The sequence below is a fragment of the Dama dama genome, chromosome 11 (genome assembly GCF_033118175.1).
Source record: "Dama dama isolate Ldn47 chromosome 11, ASM3311817v1, whole genome shotgun sequence".
Classification (NCBI taxonomy): domain Eukaryota; kingdom Metazoa; phylum Chordata; class Mammalia; order Artiodactyla; family Cervidae; genus Dama; species Dama dama.
In genome coordinates, this window is record NC_083691.1 from 12638621 (window position 1) to 12654700 (window position 16080).

Sequence of the window (16080 nt, forward strand, 5' to 3'; positions counted from 1 at the left end):
CCTAACCCACAGAATTAGCATTTCCAAACAGGTGGCCATTATGAAAAAAATAGATGCAGTGTCTTGCTTTGATAAACATTTTATCAGTTCAAGTTATTAGCTAGATTAGGACTGTCAGTACTAGATTTAACATAAAATTCATTGTTCCTTACAGGCCTTTTCCTTGTACAATTCCACAGTCCAGAACACTGAACATTAAAAAAGTTGAATAGTTTCAAGGTGTGATGTGTTCACCTGCTTAAGTCCTCATCTCTAAAGTTAAAAGCAAACTGTTTTTAAGGTTGATGACATTCATAGATGTGGAAATGTGAGAGTGAAATGTGTAAAATAAAGTAAATGTAACTTGCATGATTTGGCTAGTTTGAAAATAAAGTTATTAGATACTTTACATTGGAGCTGTTTGAGGAAAAGTTTGTGTAGGGTGCTTTTTACTCAACAACTTCAGTCTTTCATTTTTACCAAGATACATTTTAAAACCTTAGTTTTTGTGAACATAAAAGGCACAATAAAGGTCAATAGAATACTTCATATGGGTGTGGGGTTGTTTGAGAATCAGTTACATACTTTTCTATCCTGAATCTTATTACATTTTTAAGCATATAATTTCTGTGGTACTCATATATTTGTATTGGTAAACATTCTTATGAAATAAAAGTATTGGCTGTTTTAATTGCCCTAAATACCTAGATTTCTTATTCACCAGAGAGCCTCTGTTAGACTTATGTAAGTTTTGAATTGGAAGATGCAGAAAATTGGTGAATATAGTGTTCAAGTTAGATATCTAAAGATTTTAAATTACATGTTTTGATACTGAATATTTTAGTTTATTAAAAATTATAGAGCATTTTAATCTTAGGAATAAGAAAAGAATCACTGTCATTTTTTTCCCCATGTACCTTTTAATCATATGCATATATAAAGATAGAAATTTATGCAGTTGACGCTTGAATAATGTTGGGATTAATCCACATATAAATTATATTTGTCTGTCCTATCCGTGGTTCCTCTGCATCTGTGGATTTAGTCAATGACGTACTATGTAGTACTGAGTATTTACTGTTGAAAAATACCTATGTGTAAGTGGACCTGGGTAGTTCAAGCCTGTGTTGTTCAAGGGTCAACTATATTTTGCTGTTTTTCTATTTAGAATTATCAGATAAGAATATTATTTTATTCTTCTACATCTTGCTCCTTGGACCTGATTGTTTTTGGTTTTGTGTGTGTGTGTGTGTGTGTGTGTGTGTGTGTGTGTGTGTGTGTATCACTGAATGGTATGTTTTGTCAAAAATATTATAGGGAACTACATTCAATTCACCAGGCTTCCCTGGTGGTTCATAGATGGTAAAGCATCTGCCTGCAATGCGGGAGACCCGGGTTTGATCCTTGGGTTGGGAAGATCCCCTGGAGAAGGAAATGGCAACCCACTCCAGTATTCTTGCCTGAAGAATTCTATGGATGACAGAGCCTGGTAGGCTACAGTCCATGGGGTAGCAAAGAGTCGGACACAACTGAACCACTTCACTTCACTTTCAATTCAAGATTTGTCATTTCTTCTTTTCTTTCCTATATTTTTTTATAACTTTGGTACTATTATTTTAAGGTTAGCATTATTCTTTCATTTGTGGACAAAGAACTCTGTCATTACAGTTTTCTTTCATACTTTTTTTAGTGCCTTAGCCTCATAGTGACGTCCTTACCAGAGAGTTCCTCTTTTGTGAAGCTGCCAACTTGAATCCTCCACTGATTTGGTCATTCAGGTGGCAAAGCTGTTCCTTCACTCCTGACTCATTATGATTTTGTTTGGATCAATACTTCGAAAGTTCACTAACTCTTGTATCATAATACATTTGGTGGTAGTAGATATCCAAGGGAAACACTTAAAAAAATTAATTCTAAAAATGCTAAAAAATTCTAAAATTGTAAAATTTCATTTTTACAAAATGAAATTATAAAAATGAAATTGTATTAATAGTTAATCTGCTTATTTGATGTGGTCATTAAGAAAAATACATGGAAGCTTTGATGAGCAACTGATATAAATATGTTTAGTTGAAAGGAACACTGTTAGGATATTGTTTCTAGCCACAGAGTTTTCAGAAATTTAATTAATCCAGCAAATAGATGTAAAGAAAAGATGTGAAAAGTGTATAGAATTATTCAGAAGTGTTTTACATTTTGAAGCTTGATGGTTGACTTAAGCAGTTAACCCTTGAAAGGTGAATGATGAATATGTGGTTAATTCTTACTTTTGTCCATTTCCAGCTTACAAAACACTACACAGCAAAATAATGATCTGCTAGACTGCTAACCCGAGCATCCAGCTTCCACAATGCCTGTGCAGGCAGCTCAATGGACAGAATTTCTGTCCTGTCCAATCTGCTATAATGAATTTGATGAGAACGTGCACAAACCCATCAGTTTAGGTTGTTCACACACTGTTTGCAAGACCTGCTTGAATAAACTTCACCGAAAAGCTTGTCCTTTTGACCAGACTGCCATCAACACAGACATTGATGTGCTTCCTGTCAACTTCGCACTTCTCCAGTTAGTTGGAGCCCAGGTAACCTTTCAAGATTTTACTTATGTGGTATAAGTGATAATAGAACTTTATTCATTAGGGGATACAAAGTATGATTAGGGATATTCAAGGCATAAAAAATACTCCTCATACCTGATTTGCATTATTCCGCAAATGATTTTCTTTAGATAATGTCATAAATCTTTATGCAAAACTAGAAATTCCGTTTAGTTATATATGTCTTTATATTCACTACTGTCGTCAAAACTTCTGTTTTTAAGTGATTTTGGTGGGTAAGAAACATTTTTGTATAAGTGATTTTGGTGGGTAAGAAACATTTTTGTATAAGCATGTATAAATATATAATCATCAGGTGATATGAAAAGAAATATAATCAAAGCTTTAGCTGGAGATCGACCATCTAGATAGAACCCTTAAGTGGAGGTTTTTTGATTTTCCTTAAAACTTCGCCTGACTTTTAGGATGATATTATAATAAGAAAATAAATCTATATAGGTATATATACATATATAAGATGTATATATAGAAAACTAATTTCTAGAGTGTCAGTAACAAATTCTGAAGTTTCTGCTTTTGTGCATATGCTATAAAAATAACATTTCTTATTTATCATTTTACTGAATCAGCAAGACCCTAGATTTATAAAAATTTCTATTTAATAAGGGCCTTCGTTTTAGGTATGCTGGTAAACAGTCCACATCTATTATTGTCTTGTCATAGCTCTTCAGGTAGTTATCCCCATTTTACAGGTGAGGAGGAAGATGAAATTCTGTACATCATGTACTACATATTTTAATACTACAATTTTAGTACTACATATGAAAGCAAAAAGTAAGGATTTTTCTGATTAATCACTTCTTAGAAAATTCAGTGAATTAGAATACTCCATTCTTCTAGTGTCTTGATATTTGAGATTTTTCTTTTAAAGCAATTTCTTTTCACTGTTCATAATCCAGTTAAGACTTTGTGAAATCAAGACAAATCTATATTCAACAGTGTGTCATAATTAGCAGTTTTTTCCTTAAGGGTGCATAAAATAATGGTGCCTCTTGCAGGCATGGCGTCTTAGATCCAATAAAATACCACAGATTATTTGTAATAATACTAAGCTATCATTTATTTAGCATCTGCTATAGATCAGGTGGAACTTCCCTGGTAAAGGATCCACCTGCAATTCAGGAGACCTGGCTCAGTTCCTGGGTTGGGAAGTTCCCCTGGAGAAGGGATAGGCCACCCACTCCAGTATTCTTGGGCTTCCTTGGTGGCTCAATTGGTATCTGCCTGCAATGTGGGAGACCTGGGTTTAATCCCTGGGTTGTGAAGATCCCCTGGAGGAGGGCATGGCAACCCACTCCAGTATTCTTGTCTGGAGGATCCCCATAGACAGAGGAGCCTGGCGGGCTATAGTGCATGGGGTTGCAAAGAGTTGGACATGAGTGAGCGACTAAGCACACAGCACGTAGGTCAGACATTGTGTTTTTCTTTTACTTAAAAATGTTCTCTCAGTTGGTCCTTAAATAATTTTGCAGATCTTTACGTGACTTCCATTACCTTTTCAACCTCAGCTCCTGCACTATCCTCAGTCTTTCTGCTTAAGCCACTCTGGCCTGCTAACCAGTTGTCACATACACCATACATATTCTCACCTGAGGGCTTTTGCACTGAGTGCTATTTTGCCTAAGATACTCATTTCTTTATTCAGATGTCATGATTCACAAGGAAACCTATCCTGACCACCCTTGTTCAAATTGTAGTCCCCCTCCAACACTCTCAAATCCCCCTTATTTTTGCTGTATAATTTTTACTGATCATCTTCTATCATGCTATTTAATTATTTTTATTTATCAGCCATGTATTCTCTTTACTAGAATGTAAGCTATGGCAAGAAATGTTTTGCCTGTTTTGCTCACTGATAGGTGCCTAGTGCCTAGAACTGCTTGGCACGTGGTAAGCACTCCGTGAATATAAATACTTGGATTAAACTGAGTTTTCATAATGGCACTATGAGATAGGGATTTTCATCTTCATATTGCAGGTAAAGAAACCATGACTTGGAATAGTTAAATAATTTATTAAAGATCACTTGTAGAAATTGCAGAGCTGCCCAGAATTTTACCCAAGCTTTGACCTTGCATTGAGAACAAGGTGGGACAAATCATAAAAAATATAGTAAGTAAGTTATATAGGAAGAAGTTGTTAAGGGGGGAAAGTCCTCCCTTTTTTCCTACTTTTTATTTTGATGTGCTTTTTTTTTTAATTGCAAGAGCAGTACACAGAGAACCTGTATGACTTTCTATAGCCTTTCCCAATGTTAGCACTTTTCTGAGTTATAGCATTGTTATCCCCAAGGAATAACATGGATACAGTACAATTAGTTACTGCCTTTTTTTCCCTCTCAGTAATTCACCGAATCCATACTGTTAAGTATGATATCCTTGGTTCTTAGAAAGCAGTTTGGCTAGGTACTTGGCTTTAATTTTACTTAAACTTGTTTGATGTATTGTGTCTGTATTAGAAGTTTATACTCACCAAGATTATCATCAAATGTAAAGTTAACAATTGCATGAATTAGATGAATGTATTTCTTCAGTTTTTTTTTTTTTGTTTTTAGGTACCAGATCATCAGTCAGTAAAGTTAAGTAATTTAGGTGAGAACAAACACTATGAGGTTGCAAAGAAATGTGTTGAAGATTTGGCGCTCTACTTAAAACCACTAAGTGGAGGTAAAGGTAAGTATTTTTATGGGTGAGTAGACCTTGGTAATACATTAACTTTGAAATACTTGATGTTGATACCCTATTAAATAATTTTTAGTTTTGAAAAATGAGATTGCTTGGAGAGATTATGGACGTCATTTTGATTGAGAACATTATACTATTTTCTGGAGATAATATTGCTGTTAATTTAAGAATTCATCAGATATGTTAAGATTTATACATTTTTTATATTAAACTAATGGTGCCATAGCAAAATATTAGCTTTAATGAATCCTACTAAGACAATTTCATGTATTTATTCAGTCATTTATTAAAATTTTATGGAGCACTTACAGTGGCTAGGGTCTTCCTGGACCCCATAGTCTGTTGATTAGATGGGCAAAGAAGTGCAGTAAGTGCTGTGACAGAAATGGAATTCTATCACTCCATCTTCAGTAACTGGCAAGTCATAGATATAATAAAAAGTAGACTGAATGAATTAATCAAATATTTATTCTGAATGTGCTCTATGTTTTGCACTGTTGGATATTTTGGACATAGTGACTTCCTTGAGAAGTATATCCTATCTACCTCATTCGTTCATGGAGCAGATACTTAAAGAGCATGTATCAGTACCAGGCACTTACTGAAAACATTTAGTAAAAATGTCTGCCCTTATAGCACTTACGTTTTAGAAAAAGAAAGTATAATAAACAACAAGTATAGTAAAAACATTGTATAGTATGTTATAAATGATATTTGCTGTCGAAAGAAAACAATACAGTTAAATGGTCAGAGATGTCAGAGTGAAAAAAAAAATGTCAGTGAGGGGAAAAGGGTGGGTTGCAATTTTAAACAAGGTGATTAGTGTAGATCTTGTTAAGATGGTAGCTTCTGAACTTGAGATGAAAGAGGTGAAGCGGTTAACCATGTAGGTTCCTGGGAAAAGACTGTTCCAGGCAGAGGAAATAGCAAAGTCCCCAAGACATGCGTATTATCTTCAAAAAACAACAACAGGAAAGTGTGCCTGGAGCAGAATGTGTGAGGGTATGGGGTAGATGAAAGCATTATGGGGTAGAAGAAAAATGGTGAGACCAGAGGATGTACAGACTTGCAGCCCTTTTTAAAGCTGAACTTTTACTCCGAGTGAAACTGGGGAATTACTCTAGAGTTTTGAGCAGAGGAGTGACATGATCTGACTAATGGTGAAACGGTCACCCTAGCTGCTCTGTTGAGAATTCAGTGCAGAAGGGCAGGGTTGGGACCAGGGTATTGGATAATAGGCTAATGGGACAGGGTTAGTAGCAGTGGAGGTAGTGGAAAGTAGACAGTCTGGATGATTTTTGAAGGTAGAGGCAGAAGGATTTCCTAAATTACTGGATGTGGAGCACGAGACAGAGAGCTGAGTCAAGTGTAATTCTTGAGTTTTGGGGCCTGAGCACCTGGAAAGAGAAGTTACCATCAACTTAGACAAGGAGTTCTGTAGGTCAGTCAGGTTTAGGTAAGAAGATCAAGAGTTCAGTCTTGGTTATGTTGAATTTGGTTATATCAAGTCTTCACTCTGATGCTATTGGTAACCGGTAAATGTATGTTAAGGAGTAGGTATAGGAGCTGTAATTTTGGGGAGTCATTAGCATAAATAGTATTTAAAGAAATAAGACTGAATGAGATTACATAAGTAGTGAGTATAGAAAACAAGAACTGGGTCCTAGGCCATTTAACATTTAGAAGTCAAGAAGAAAAGTTGAGATCAGCAAAGAAGACTGGAAAAGATGAAGGAAGGAAAAAATTAAGAGAAAGAGGTGTTCTGGAAGCCTGATAAAGAATGTTTTTAAAGGAGTTAGGAGTGATCTGTGTTGAGTGCTGTTGAAAGGTCAAATAAGATAAGGATTGAGAATTGACCACTGATGTCGCAAAGTGGAGGTAAGTCTTGTCATGAGGAGCGGTTTTGGTCAAGTGATGGTTGCAAAAACTTGATTGCAGTAGGTTTTAAAGATTGTAAAGCAAGGATTTGGAGATAGTGAATATAAGCAGCGCTAGAGGATTTGCTACAAAATGGAGGAAAGACATGGTGCAGAGGGGTGGTGGTAAAGGGATGAATAAAAAGATTTATTTTTAAGATGTATAAAATAACAGCATGCTGTTCTTACTGTATGTTGATGCAAATGATCAAGTAGAAAGGGAATAATTGATGTAGGAGAGAGGGAACAATTGCTGGAGCAGTATCTTTTAGTCAAAAAGGGAATTGGATTTAAGGTATTATCCTGGAGCTGTGTTCTAAATGTCTTGAATACAGTAAAGCAGAACAAAAGTGTTGTTAATCGTTACTTTTAGATTTAACTTTTCATTTATCTCCAAAATTATCTTCAGTAGTTTTAGTAAAGATGAAGAATAGACTTAAAAAAAAACCCAAATTGTTGTCTTTTGTGGGACACATATAACCCAGAGAAAAGGATACCCAAATAACATTTGAGGTAATTGAAATTTAGATTCCAGTTACCACAGAATAGTAATAAACAGGGACAGAACATTCATTGTCAAAAATGAAAGTACCTTATAAGGAACTCACTAGAAATTGTGGCTTAATAGTTGAATACTAGGTCTTTTTATTAAATAGATAATGAAATTGACTTTTTAATTTTAATTGAAAAAAACTGTAGTGTCCTTTTTCTTGAAGGTGTAGCTAGTTTGAACCAGAGTGCACTGAGCCGTCCGATGCAGAGGAAACTGGTGACGCTTGTAAACTGTCAGCTGGTGGAGGAGGAAGGCCGTGTAAGGGCCATCCGAGCGGCGCGCTCCCTGGGAGAGAGGACGGTGACGGAGCTGATACTGCAGCACCAGAACCCTCAGCAGCTGTCTGCCAACCTGTGGGCCGCCGTCAGGGCTCGGGGGTGCCAGTTTCTAGGGCCAGGTAAGATGGATCACTGTCTGACTGGCTATCAGGGCTGGAGGGTGCCAGTTTCCAGGAGTAGGTGAGAATGCTCTGATTTATACATACAAATTTTAACATAATGAAAGATAAACTTTTTTTTAAAATTTTTATAATAACCACCCTACCTTGGGGTGCTTGACATGTTTGTATTTGCTGCACTGGGTCTTCATTGCAGCACACAGGCTTTCTCTAGTTGCAGCACATGGGCTTTTCTTGTTGTGCAGCATGGGCTTAAGTTGCCCCACAGCTGTGGGATCTTAGTCCCCTGTTAGGGATCGAACCCATGTCTCCTGCACGGGAAGGTGGATTCTTAACCACTGGACTACCAGGGAAGTCCCAGCTAGTTTTTATTAATCATAACTTATATGATGAACAGTGCTATAGGATTTTTGAATAAATTTCTTGTTTAATTCTCAACAGTCTCTAAGTGACACAGATCCAACTTTACAAATTAGAAAACTGAATTAGAGAGAGGCCTGATATTGCACAGGTAGTTAAGTAAAGGAAAAGTAAACTTTGTTTTTATGAAAAAAAAGTTCATGATTGTCTTTAAAATTGGGAAACAGAAAAATTATTAGAAAAAATGAGAATCACCAGAGGATGTTTCTTTTACAGTTACTATCAATTGCATTCTTTTTTTTTTTAAAAAATCTTATACCTATTCCCAGGTTATGAAGTACTTTTCTGTGATATCTTATTGTTTTACCTTTCTGATTTAGAACTATATAGGCTAGGAATAATGTATTTCTGTGAAGGAAACTTTAGGTGGCATTGGGACTACTGGATAGGCACGTGGAAAAAGATAAAATTTGATGTATTTCTTTTTTTTGCATGAACATATTTCTTATATTCCCTAGCTACATAAATTTTAAATAGGTTAGAAATACTTATGATTAAAAAATAAATTATATAGGTAATAAAAACTTAAAACTCAACATTCAGAAAACTAAGATCTTGGCATCCAGTTCCATCACTTCACGATAGATAGATGGGGAAAAAGATGGAAACAGTGACACACTTTATTTTCTTGGGCTCCAAAATCACTGCGGATGGTGACTGCAGCCATGAAATTAAAAGATGCTTGCTCCTTGTAAGAAAAGCTTTGACAAACCTAGACAGCATATTGAAAAGCAGAGACATCACTTAGCCGACAAAGGTCCATATAGTCAAAGCTGTGGTTCTTCCAGTAGTTGTGTATGGTTGACTGTGAGAGCTGGACCATCAAGAAGCCTGTGCACAAGAATTGATGCCTTCAAACCATGGTGCCGAGAAAGACTCTTGAGAGTCCCTTGGACAGCAGGGAGATCAAACTAGTTAATCCTAAAGGAGATCAACCCCGAATTGGAAGGACTGATGCTGAAACTGAAACTCCAATACTTTGGCCACCTGATGAGAAGAGCCAACTCTGTGGAAAAGACCCTGATGCTGGGAAAGATTGAGGGTAGGAGGAGAATGGGATGACAGAGGATGAGATGGTTGGATGGCATCACCAACTCAGTGGACATGAATTTGAGCAAACTCTAGGAGATGGTGAAGGACAGGGAAGTCTGATACGCTGTAGTCCATGGGGTTGCAAAGAGTCAGGTGTAACGTGAGTGACTCAACAACAAGAAAGGTGAACATAAGAGTGAATTCCTTTATAACCTAGAAATAGAAAACACTCTTTTCTTTGACTCCGAATCCAGAAGCAATTACAGAAAAGATTGATATTTGACTATATAATTTTTTGAAATTATAATAAAGCCTCATAAGAAAAGTAAAAAAAAAAAAGAGAAACTTGGGGAAATATTTATATAATATCACGTACAAGGGGCTTATATAACTAACACCTAAGTGTGTTGTGCTTAGTTGCTCAGTCATTTCTGACTCTTTGCAACCCCATGGACCGTAGCCCGCCAGGCTCCTCTGTCCATGAGGATTATTCTCCAGGCAAGAATTCTGGAGTGGGTTGCCATGTTCTCCTTCAGGGGATCTTCCTAATCCAAGGGTTGATCCCAAGTCTCCTGTATTGCAGGCAGATTCTTTACCATCTGAGCCACCAGGAAAGCCCAATATATAATTAGGTACTTGTAAAAACTCAGAAGAAAAATACCAACAACCCAATTAAAAAACTGACAATCCTAGATTGTATTTACTAGTCATACTGTTACTGTTATTTTGAAGCGAATTAGGATACAGCAAGTAAGTAGTTATATTAATGCCATCAGAAACGAAGATTTTTGACATTTAAAAAGAGATACAAGTATGAAATCAAATAATTTATGTAAAAAGCCTGCATCCTTAAATTTTAATTGGCAAATAAGTACAGTCTCATTTATTTTTCTTTTTCTAGAAAATAAGTATTTCCTAACTGTCCACTGTAAAAGCTTGAAAGGAATGAATAGCCCTAGCACCCAGATAGCATTTCATACTAAAAAGAAGTAGGGCTCTTTGAATAAATGTCTTATCCGAGTTCTAGGGTAGAAAAGTACAAGATGAGCCTGGGAAGTCTTGTGCTAAAAAGTAAAAAAGCTGTTAAAGACCATCGGAATCTTGTCAAAAGGACACAGTTTGAAAAGGCTCCCACTGAACAAAAGTGGGACAATTTGAACTTCCAAATGAATAATGACTATAATGAATTAAAAAACATAAAATGTGTAAAAATTCATGATCTTGTAGTATTAGTACAGAAAAAATTAATTGGTTGTCTTTGGCAGTTGCTACAGCACCAGCACATTATGCTAAAAATTGGGAAAGGAATAGAAAAAAATCATGCCTTTTTAAATTGCTTTCAAGGACAGTTTCTCAAAATTTTGAGGGTAAGTTTCTCTTTTAGCAGAGTTCTAGCTAATAAATTTAGGGAAAAAAATGTTAAAGTTAGAAAAATCACATCAGGTGAATTAATGGATCTAGGTAAGAATTACTATTGGCTGTTAAAACCAGTAGATGAAAGGTTAGTAAATGCAAAAGGCCTAAACTCAGTGATGAATCTTGATATTACTAAAAGTGAGACATCTAGGTCTTATATGCCTCTCTATATGATACACAGAATAAGAAGTATGCTTGACCCCCCCAAAAAAGCCCTGAAAAGCTAAAATCTTATTCCAAATCTAATCAAGTCTCTAGTTTACATGAAATAAGGAGGATAAAGCTATACCATAAAAAAAAGCACAAAATTAAAATGAAATTGAGAATGTGGGATATTGTTTAGAAAAATGATTGTTTCTGCAACCAGTTATTTTGTTCTAAATGGGAGGGTGGGAGAGTGGGGGGAAACTAGTATAGGTTTTTCTTGTTAAGTGTGAAGACATACGAACCAAAAGCTACATATGGACTTTGGCTGGGTACTCAAAGAAACCAACTGTAAGAGGAAATTTTAAGACAGTGGGAGAAAATTCAGCATGGATTGGATATTAGATGATATCAAGGAAATACATTTCTTTTTTTAGACATGGTAATATTGTTATGTTAATTTTTTAAAAAGTGCTTACCTGTTAGAAATACATAATGAATTATTTAAGGATAAAGTGCTGTTATCTTGGATTTACTTCAAACCACTCCAGCTAGAACAAACTAGAAAATTGAGTAATGAGTAGATGAACCCTTACTGACAGCAGCTGTATGATGAATGCATGTTATCTCTACTTTTGTATATGTTTTATTTTACATAATACAGTTAAATTGAAAAATAATTTTGAAAATTCATATTTATATATAATTTGAGAATGCTGCCTGTGGATATTTCCTCATGTTTATTTACCTTATCTAAGAAGCACTAGGTGATGTGTTGGTTTAGTCGCTAAATTGTGTCTGACTCTTGTGACCCCATGGACTGTAGCCAGCTAGCCTTCTCTGTCCATGGGATTCTCTAGGAAGAATAATGGAGTGGGTTGCCATTTCTTTCTCCAAATCTTCCTGACCCAGGGATCCACATCCTCTGCATTGCAGGCAGATTCTTAACAGTGAGCTACCATGGAAGCCTAAGAAGCACTAGACTAGTTATCAAATATCCTGTGTTCTAAAACTCAAAAAGATAATAAATAGCACAATTTAAAAATGGACCAAGGGCTTAAATAAATATTTCTACATAGAAGATACATAGATGGCGAAAAAGTACATGAAAAGTGCTCAGTGTCATCAGTCATTAAAGAAATGCAAATCAGAATCACAATGAGATAACCATTTCATATCCACTAGGCTGCCTGTAATTTAAAAAGTGGGGGAGAAAAAGTGTTAATTGAGGATGTTAGGGAACTTGGGAATGTAAAATGAGGCAGCCCCTGTGGAAAAACAATTTGGCAGTTCCTCAGAAAGTTAAATGTAAAAAAAAAAAAAAAGGAAAGTTAAATGTAGAATTACCTTATGATCCAGCATTTCCACCCCTAGGTATATACCAAAGGAACTGAAAACAGGTATTCAAACTGATTTGTGCATGAATATTTATTTATAGCAGCGTTACTCACAATAGTCAAAAGGTGGAAGCAATCCAAACATCCCATCAGTTCTTATGAATGGATAACCAGTGTGTGGTGTATCTATAAATATTGTATTATTTAGCCATAGAAAGGATTGAGATACCAATACATACCACATGTGGATGAACTTTGAAAATGTGAAGGAAGCCAGGGAACAGGTCACATATTCTGCATATGTAAACGTCAGTCCATAGAACTAGACATCAGGCTAGTAGTTGCTGGAGGCTGCAGGGGTCAGTGGTATGGGGGGTGACTGCTTAATGGTTGCTGAGTTCCTGTCGGGTGATGAAGATGTTTTAGAACTAGATGGAGGTGATGGTTTTATAACACTGTGAATTGTTTACTTTAAAATGGTTAATTTTGTTACGTGAATTTTACCTCAATTTTTAAAAAGTCCTTGTTTCTAGTTATAATTGTGTTGCTTACTGATTGTGAAACTTGGCCTAGTCACTTAACTTTTCTGAGCCTTAATGTCTCACTTGGAAAAAAGAAGGGATTTGATTTTTAATCTAGATTCTAGGTAATCTTTCAGTTCCATTGTTTTCATTGAGGACCAGTATATTTTTCACTTTTTAATTCTAAAATAATTTCAAATTACCCAAAAAGTTACAAGAATAATGCAGAGAATTCCTTTGTTCTCTTTATCCATATTCACTCATTTGTAATATTTTGCTGTATTTGTTACATAGTTCACTTTCTTTCCTTTTTGAACCATTTGAGAGTAGGTTGCCTATTTCATGCCCTCTTTACTGCTTACACTTAAGTCTTTTTCTTATTAAAAACAATACATTCATCAAATTCAGAAAATTTAACATTTGTTAAAACTCATATTCCAGTTTTGTTGGTTATTCCAGAAATATCTTTTATGGCATTAAGTTTTTTCATTTTATGATTGAGTCTAAGATGATGTCATGTATTTATTTGTCACAGCCGTTAATGTGACATGCAGGATCTTTATTTCCTCGACCAGGGATTGAACCCTTACCCTCTGCAGTGGAAATGCAGAGTCTTAACTACTGGACTGCCAGGGAAGACACTATCACACCTCTTTTTACTTTTCTTTAACAGTACCATTCCTCAGTCTTTCTTTGTCTAATGTTGCTATTCTTAAAGATTACAGGCAGTTATTTTATAAAATGTTCTTAATTTGGGGTTTTTTTTTTTTGATGTCCCCTTATGATTAGATTCAGATTATACTTTTACCTCCCTGGCTGGAAAGCAGCACAAATTGATGCCTTTAGGTATTGCATCCAGTAGCTAATAGCACTTTTAAATCATATACAAAATACTTCTGACAGGCAAAGCAACAGTCTCAAGCATAAAAAAATTACCATTTATTTACTGTATGTCCTTCACATGTTATTTGTCAGAGTAGCTCTGTGAGTTTTATAAACAAGGGCCTTTTTCACTTCAACATTATGATTATCTAGTTGACTATTACAAAGCTGTAGAGGATATATTTTGTTTAAAATCTGTTTACGTGTATTCTGATTGGTTGTTTAGTAGGACATGTCTTTTGCTTGATTACTTTCTAAGTAAACTATATTTGTGTGTGTATGATGTTCTCTTTTTGTGCTAAGTATTTGCATACTGGAGATAGTGAACCACCATAAGCTAATATCCAAAGAAGTCTGTGACAGGCATGATCTGCAGGGCTCCTCATTTATCATGAACTCATGTTCTTTACTTATAGCTATGCAAGAAGAGGCTTTGAAGTTGGTGTTGCTGGCATTAGAAGATGGTTCTGCTCTCTCAAGGAAAGTTCTGGTACTTTTTGTTGTGCAAAGACTAGAACCAAGATTTCCTCAGGCATCGAAAACAAGTATTGGTCATGTTGTGCAACTACTGTATCGAGCTTCTTGTTTTAAGGTAAGTAGCAAGCAACCATCTAAACATTGCATGCGTGGAATGGGTGTTAACCTGGTCTAGAGGCTCCAGAGATAAAAGAGATAAAGGCGACTTTTCCTTCTGTATTTATTGCATCTGTTATATTGTAGATGTATAATACTGCTGTGCATGGGTGTAAGAGCACATAATGTAAAGGTGTCAGCAACACTATCAGGAAACAAGTTTGGTAAACTTGACTCTTGGAATAGTAAAAATGAACTGGAGAAGCCTAATTCATTTATATTTACCACCTTAAAAGAGATTCAGGAAGCATACTGAAAACTTAATAAAAGAAGGCAAATGTTTTAGCTTCCCCATTATTATTTTTATCTCTTTCTCTGTCGTGATTAGATTAAAGCCTTTAAACTGAAAGTAGCCCATATGTTGTCGTAGGACAACAGGAGAGTAACATTTGAGGATTGCCCACTCTGCATTTAGATAATAAGGTTTTTGTCAAAGAGGGTTGGGATGAACCCTAAGTTATTTCAAAATGTAGTTTCCTCGTCAGATAGGCTTATGGGTGATGACAGGTACTGAGAGGCATGGAAAGAAGGCTGAATCCTTGAAGTTTCTACATGATACAGGAATATAGGTTGCTGGTGAGGTCTTGAGCAAAGGGACCGAGGACTTGGAATAGAAAGGCCCATTGGCTTCTATAAAAGTAAAATTTCTGGATTTCAAACCAAGGATTATTTAAGCTACTTTGCTGATTTTATAGCTCAAGAGTGATAACAATATAAGCAGAAGGAGGTTTTTTTTTGTGTGCACTGCTTAGTATGAGGTAACAGGTTAATTGATGATGAAAATATGTTCAAATGAGTTATCTTCACAAATGAGAGTTGGACACTCTCTGCCTGCTAGTTACAGTGCTTGATTGTGTCCTTAGGGAAACAATTGAAATGAATCTCTGGTTCTTCAAACAATGTTTTTGGCTAAGCATCCAGATGACCAAGCTCATTTATCATCCTGAAGTGACCAGCTAGGTTCTTAAACTGTGCCTTACAGATTTAGTGTTGTTTCTTTTCCTCAACAGTATCATGCAGATTTGTGGTTCATAATTGTCATCCATCTTCAGCTGCTCCTAATACCTGACATTTGAATAACATTCAGTTTAGAAAGAGATTTCAGTTTCATGCTCTCATTTCATCCTGTACTACTCCCCTATAGTTTAAAATGTTAAAAGCAGTGTTTTGATGAATAAAAGGATATCATGCTGAAATTTGCTGAAAGACCTCTCTCCAGGGACATTTACTCTAGTAAACTACAATGAGTGAGTCAAGGTCTTTTCCTTGACTCTAGACTTAGAGACCTGAATTTTGGGCATTCCTCAGAAGCAGAATCACAAATGAGGTCACATACTACATGTTATCAGTTTTATTAATTTGCAATTAGAAGTTCAGCTCTTAAATGACTTTAATTCTCATGTTGTAGATATTTTCCAGTAGAAGATTATCAAACCTTTGCTTGCTTAGCATGGAGTCGGAGCAAGGGAAGTTGATGATTCCAGTGTTTAATGCAGTGGTTCCAAAATGAAGATACACATCAGAATTGCCTGTGAGATTTTGCAGAGTG

At 35.7% G+C, this 16080-nt stretch overlaps 1 protein-coding gene across 3 annotated transcripts in view; it reads left to right on the forward strand.

Annotated features, from left to right (window-relative positions):
• RC3H2 (ring finger and CCCH-type domains 2) overlaps positions 1–16080 on the forward strand; it is a 49607-nt gene that overhangs the window by 4483 nt on the left and 29044 nt on the right. For all 3 annotated transcript variants that reach the window (XM_061154721.1, XM_061154722.1, XM_061154723.1), the window contains exons 2-5: positions 2263–2560; positions 5151–5268; positions 7913–8146; positions 14315–14490. In XM_061154721.1, coding sequence (XP_061010704.1) covers positions 2330–2560; positions 5151–5268; positions 7913–8146; positions 14315–14490 — 759 coding nt within the window. In that variant the 5' untranslated portion in view covers positions 2263–2329. The remainder of the gene's footprint in view (positions 1–2262; positions 2561–5150; positions 5269–7912; positions 8147–14314; positions 14491–16080) is intronic.